Raw genomic sequence first — 6,872 nt, 5'->3', positions numbered from 1 at the left:
ACTTATTCTCATGAGAGATGGATTCGTGTTGAATCACCACTCATGAAATATGGATCAATGAGTTTGACTTAAAAACTACACAGTTAATCTTGATAGCAATATCATAATTTGACTTGCTGTAGAAATTATCTCCTACTTATCACTAGAATTAATAATGCAAATATTTGAAAAAAGTCGACTATATTTTAAAAATAATAATTGAATCAATTCTTAATGTCCTTCTAAATGATAGTTAGAAATTTCAACCTAGAAAATAAAAACTTCTCTTTATTATTAATTTTATAAAATCTTAACTACTTAAATATATAAAAGAATAAAAAAACTTACTTGTTCTTATCTCAATTATGTCCAAACTTTATTTTACCAAATAAAATGAAATTTCATGGGAAGAAGTAGGTGCAGCTTTTGTTTATTTCAAAGTAATATCAAAAGCTATTCAAAAGACGTTAGACCCTAAAAATATTCCTTTCAGAGAATTGTATTTTTTTTTGAACGAAACTAAAAATAACAAAATCGTAAAATCAATCATCTTTCGCCAAGCTCATGATTGTCTATTTTAATGGAGTGCTTTTGCCTTATTCATACTGCTGGTGGTGTTTGTCTGTTGTCCAGACTACATTGATTTTTTGGTTTGTCCGCACATGCTTATGCATATGGTTTACTATTGGACGTGCCCATTTCATTTTGGTTGGAGTTGGCCTTGGTTTTGAGAATTTAAAAAACTTTGAAGTAGTCTTCCCACCGAACATTTGGTTTCCTCTTGCCTCTTGGGCTTTGTGGGTACCGTAGCTTTTCCTTCACATTCATGCACTGGGGAAAACTGTCATGGTGGGCTTAGATTGGGAGTGGACCGAATTTTAACCATTGTTGGTGTGGGAAATATGGATTCAGAGGAGATGGAGGAAGTTTCTCCTCCACGGCAATGGCAGCAACTGGTATTAGAATTGACAAAAGTTGCACAAGCACAGAAAGATCCGCCTCTCTTGTGGGCAGTTGAAGTGAGCAAATGCCTGGCAGGAGCAGGTGTAGAAATACCAAGTGTGGAACTGGGTCAATTGCTGGTATCTCATCTGTGTTGGAGCAACAATGAGCCCATGGCATGGAAATATGTTGAACAGGCGATTGCAACCCGTCTTTTGAGCTCGCTGCATATTCTGTCCTTGCTGACTTTGAGGTATTTTTAAATTTCTTTTAGGATAAGTTTTTACTGGCTAACAATTATACCTGCATTGTGGAGTTTGAAGATGGTCCAACTCTTCCTTTCTCGACATAATTCATCGAGGTCAAAAAATCAGGAAAAAGGTCCACAATTGGCGGCAGGGCTTATTATGGCCAACCCGATTCCCTGCAACTTAAGCTACGGCTCACATCCAACCTTTAGAACCACTATCCAAATCTTTAATGTAGAACCACCTGTGTATAGTCCATCCAGTTTTTCGTACTAGGGGATTACCACTACCGATCCACCTCACTCAATTATAGACCCACTTGCTTCCCAGTTCCACATTAAGGGCTGACATCCAACCTTACGTTTCAGTGCTTTCATCATTACAAATCCACTCTCAGCTAGAGATTACACTCAATCTTTTCGAGCAAGGCATTTGGGTAGGAGGGAAGGCTCAAGGGAGTGAATTAAGAAGTATTTCTCCACTTCTTTCCCTCGACACCTAATCACATAATAATCCTTCGAAATTGGAAACCCCAAACCAATGTCCACATTTTCTAGCACACCTAATTCTTCAAGATAACAACTCCGACTTAGCACTTGCACATCATCCTTGTCCGGGCCTTTGTATCCTTGACATCCAACATCGTCGCGAGGTATATGGCTGCTACATTGGTATTAAGTTATTAACCTTACACCAATGGTTTGATTTTAAGAATTCATCTCCTAAGACCACCTTCGTAGCGTGTATAATGAGGGCATGAGCTGTTTTGAAAATGTACCTTGGCTTCTTATCACTCATCTCACTAAGGAAAGCCAGTTGACGTTTACTATGACTAGTCTAAGTGAGTTGTTAGGCTTTCAAGAACCAGAATAGCATAAATAAAGCAAAATCAAAACACATAAGCTCCTGAGACACAGAAATTTACCCTGGGAAAACCCTCCTACTTAAGGGAAAAACCCAGTCACACCAAAGATAGATCCTTTATTGAAATACTCAAAACAAAATGCAATATTCTCAACTTTATGATTTTTAACTCTTATCAGACAATCAATAAGCCTTATTCACAGTTCAATCACTTCTGCTATGCATATACAGAACATACAGTTGAGCAAAGCATGCATCACTTCCAATAATACAAACAACACAAAAGAATTTCTCAGATTACAATATATCTCTCAAAGAACACAATATGTAATGTTGATCACAATCTGAATCTAATGCAATAACAAATGAAGACTATATCGCCTATAGCATACACAGAGATACAAAGTACAGATATCGAATACAAGAAGCAGACCCAATAATAGCTCTCCCTTTGCAACAATAATACTGTCCTCACTTCTTGAATGAATATATATAACATACAAGCTTGATACTGTCCAGAAGCATAGGTAATGCCCGGAAAACCAAGAGTCTCTGCTCGGGGCATATGAAATACTAGATTGCAGTTACACATATGCCATTCCTTCTCATCAGACCTGCAGACTCTTTCCTTTTTAACACTTAAGCATGATTTAATAAAATACTGATAATAAGGAAGGACGATTACATTTCCACCATTCCCAGCAAGCACAAATAAATCTACACAGCTTAATACCAGCAAGAAATAATTATGGTAAGAGTTATCATTGTGAGCCGATATTACGAAGTAATTGGTAAATAATTGCTTGATTAACTATGATCAAGAGATCAATATATAAAAAAGAATGAACGATATTTCCTTAGGGAAAAATCATAAAGAATAGAAACATTCTATTCTAGATAGAAGAAACTAAATATTAGAAACATTCTAATATTTATAGGAGATTACAATAGATAACCATTAAATAATAAATAATAATAATAAAAACTATCTATTATTGTAATACCCCTCTTAATGGTTAGTCTATCCACAACACCAAGCTGTCCTCTGAATTGGACAAACTTATTTGGACCAAGAGGTTTGGTGAGAATGTTTGGAGTTTGATCCGCTGTAGGAATCCACTACAAGTCAACTGTTCCGTCTTCAACCAGCTGCCGTATGTAGTGATAGTGAACATTCACATGCTTGGTTCGTTCATGGAAGATTGGATTTTGAGCTAAATTGATAACACCTTGGTATCAATAAAGAAAGTTGTCGGGCTTGCTTCTGAAATCTGCATATCCCCAAGCATCCGACGAAGTCAAACAACTTCACAGCTTGTCTTAATTGTCCCTCTGTATTCAGCCTCTATAGAGGAGAGAGAAACTGCTTGCTGCATCTTACTGGTCTATGTGAAGACACCGGAACCCGTACTGAACACGTATTCAAAAGTTGGCTTTTTATCATCAACAAAACCTTCCCAACCTGAATTTGTGAACCCACTGAGTTTAGGATTAGAACTCCGAGAGTAAAGAAGTTCATAATCTGCAGTACCCTTTACATAACGAAACACACGCTTTTCTGCCATCCAATGATTAGCCTTAGGAACTGTCATAAAACGTGAGATGTAATTGACTGCGAAGCTGATATCAGGTCTAGTAGCAAAGAGGTAGATGAGGTTGCCTACTAGTTGCTTGTATGTAGTATTATTAACTAGAGGAGAACCAAACTTGGTTGATAACTTTAGATCTTTCTCCATGGGTGTAGATGCATGTTTGCAGTCCTGCATACAAAACTTGTCTAACAGAGCCTTGACATGTTTGGACTGAGAAATGAATATACTAGTAGACTGCTGACAAATCTCAATACCTAGGCAATAATGCATAAGGCCAAGGTTAGTCATATCAAAAGACTGGCATAAACTCTATTTGATTTGCTGAATCAAAGATGCCGAACTTCTAGTGATGATCAAATCATCCACATAAATGACCAGGAGGATCATGTCACCGTCGGTAGTCTTGATGTACAAATTTGAGTTTGAAGAACTCTTGAAGCCTTGATCACTGAGGTATTTATCAATTTTCATGTACCATGCTTCAAGCCATAGAGAGCTTTCATCAATCTAACAACCTGGTGTTCTTTACCAACAACCTTGAAACCAAGAGGTTGCGTCATGTAGATCTCTTCTTGTAACTCAACATTCAGGAAAGCACTCCTGACGTCCATCTAATGGACCTTTTAGCCAAACTGTGTTGTCATGGCTAGGACTAATCTTATTGTGCTCATCTTTGCATTAGGAGCAAAGGTCTCCTCATAATTAATGCCTTGACGCTGAGAAAAACCCTTTGCAACTAAACGATCTTTGTACTTATCCAAAGTACCATCAACTTATATTTAATTTTGTATACCCATTTGTAGCCAATGGGTTTCTTCCCTGGTGGAAGATCAGAAAGGACCTAGGTGTTATTCTTCAATAGGCTCTGGTGGTCAGATGTCATGGCTTGTTCCCACTCTAGAATTCCTTTAGCCTTGGAATATGTTTGAGGTTCAAACACATTGTGAATGTGGCTATGAGAGAGAAGTTAATTGACTCTGTAGGTTTGCTCTTTTTTTGAGTAGTTCTCCTATCAACGAGCTCATCATTTGAAGATCAACAAGTGTTTTAGCCCACCACTTAGGACGGAGAGGAGGATGGCCAACATTAGTATTAGGAGATGCACTATGATTAGGTTCCTCATTAGAAGAATCAAGATCAAATTCAGGTGAAGTATCTGCATACCTAGGTGATCTTGTAGGAGAAGCCGAAGGTGTCTATACAAGATTTACTAGAGCTGCAAGAGCTTTCCAATCAGGTAGATCTAATTGAAGCTGAACTCCCAAATCATGAGCTTTCATAGGTTGGTCTATTGGATCAGGAACAAGAGAAACAAGCATGAGTGGTCCTTGCTGCTAATCAGGGACTATGTCACGACTGTACAAGAGATGAGATGTCTTAGTGTCGATCAAGCAGTAGGCTTTGTGAAGACTACTGTATCCAGCAAGCATGAGTTTCTAATTCTTGGCATCCAACTTGGTGCGTTAGGCATCAAGGATCCAAACAAAAGAAAGAGAGCTAAAAACCTTCAGGGGATTGATTTTGGGCTTTCGACCTGACCAAGCCTCTTTTGGAATCTTACCTTTGACCGCCACTGTAGGTGACCGGTTCAAAGATAAATTGCAATGTTAATTGCTTCTGCCCAAAACTTCTTTGAAACATGTCTTTGTTCGAGCATGGATCGAGCCATCTCGGTGATTGTTCTGTTTCAACGTTCAACTACACTGTTCTGTTGGGGTGTGTGGGGTGTGGTTAATTGACGCTTGATGCCATGAGTATTACAGAAGCTAGATAATTCATTAGAAAAAAATTCTCCACCCCCATTGTCTGACCTAAGAGCAATAATAGATTTCCTAGACTCTTTTTCAACTAAAGGATTAAACTTCTAAAATATAGTAAATGCTTTTGATTTCTTTTTAAGAAAATATACCCACATTTTTTATTGAAATCATCAACAAACAATAGAAAATACTTGGACCCAACAACACAAGGAGTGACTATAGGGCCGTAGATATCGACAAGAACAAGCTAAAGTACCTAAGAAGCTCGCCATGAATTGCTACTAGTGAAAGGTGTGCGATGTTGCTTCCCAACCTGACATGCATCACAAACTCTAAGCTACTGAGTTTGAATCTCTGGCAATTAGAGGACAGGTTCTTCCCAAGCAAGTTGAGAGAGATAGTGCACATTTAAGTGCCCATATCGTCAATGCCAAAGTGTGTTGATAGAAGACCGCCGAGCAGCCATAGCTAAGTCTTGAATATCATCAAAATCAGTAAGTCTGAAAGTCCTCAAGACCCACTATAACAATAGACTCAGTCACCCTATTAGTGATGGTGTACTAATGTGAACTAAAGGTGATATTCAACTATTGATTGTTACAACAACTGATTGACAGAGAGTAGATTTAGTTTCATCCCTAGAATGTAGTACACATCGAGGAAAATGAGATTCCTCCCAGTAGACTGAATTTGAATATTACCTTTGCCGACAACGGTGTACTCCCCTCCACCAAAAATAACAAAATTTGAACAAGGCTGGTAGTCAGTGAACTAGTCTTTGCGGCGGGTGAAATGACAAGAGGCCCTTGAATCAATGTACCAGGCAAATGACTGCATATGATCTGCATGTCTTTTAGCCACGAAGGCATAAAAGGAAAATTCTGTCCGCTCAGTGTGCTTTGCATTGTTCGCTTTGGGCTGCAAACCAGATTGCTTAGATTGGGAAGCTAAGTGTTTCTGACATTCAACCTTCATGTGACCATACTTGTAGTTGTGGCAATAGTTGCATTGAATCTTCTTTTTCTTAGAGCCTTCTAAAGCTAGAGTAGATGACTTCTGCTGAGAACACTACTGTGAATGAGACTTGCCTTTATCCATCTGAAAGGATTTAGCAACAAAGGCTTGCTCTGTGGAGGTGGAGCCAGAATTGGTACTGAACTGTTGTTTCCACTGATCTTGTTGAAGTAGAAGTGTGCAGAGAGCTGTGAACTTTAGATCAACACCAATAGAAGTGATGTTGAGAGTCTTGATAAAACGCTCGTAGGACTTGGGTAAATTCCTGAGGGTTATGACCACAATGTCTTCTTCCTCCATCTTGTGTCCAATGGCAAGCAACTGATCATGGATTTCTTGAATCCTATTTAGGTGTCAATGAAGCAATTTCTGCTCATCCATGACAATAGAAAACAGAGTGTTCTCGAGAAAGAAGGCTCTGCTTTTGTTTGAAGTCAAATGAAGGTTCTTGAGATGATCCTATATCTCAGTAG

The 6,872-nt window shown here is 38.4% G+C and overlaps 1 protein-coding gene across 2 annotated transcripts in view; it reads left to right on the top strand.

The window, feature by feature from the left end:
- Positions 1-537: 537 nt before the first annotated feature.
- LOC149550084 (mediator of RNA polymerase II transcription subunit 33A-like) overlaps positions 538-6,872 on the top strand; it is a 123,715-nt gene continuing 117,380 nt past the window's right edge. Inside the window, exon 1 of one of the 2 annotated variants that reach the window (XM_089793229.1) lies at positions 538-1,174. In XM_089793229.1, the coding sequence (XP_089649355.1) occupies positions 882-1,174 (293 nt within the window). In that variant the 5' untranslated portion in view covers positions 538-881. The remainder of the gene's footprint in view (positions 1,175-6,872) is intronic. The other variant, XM_089793230.1, reaches the window with a different exon arrangement.

The sequence above is a fragment of the Cupressus sempervirens genome, chromosome 7 (assembly GCF_028749045.1).
Source record: "Cupressus sempervirens isolate cs-2001-9-10 chromosome 7, ASM2874904v1, whole genome shotgun sequence".
In the NCBI taxonomy this organism is placed as follows: domain Eukaryota; kingdom Viridiplantae; phylum Streptophyta; class Pinopsida; order Cupressales; family Cupressaceae; genus Cupressus; species Cupressus sempervirens.
This window is presented reverse-complemented; position numbering and strand designations above follow the sequence as displayed.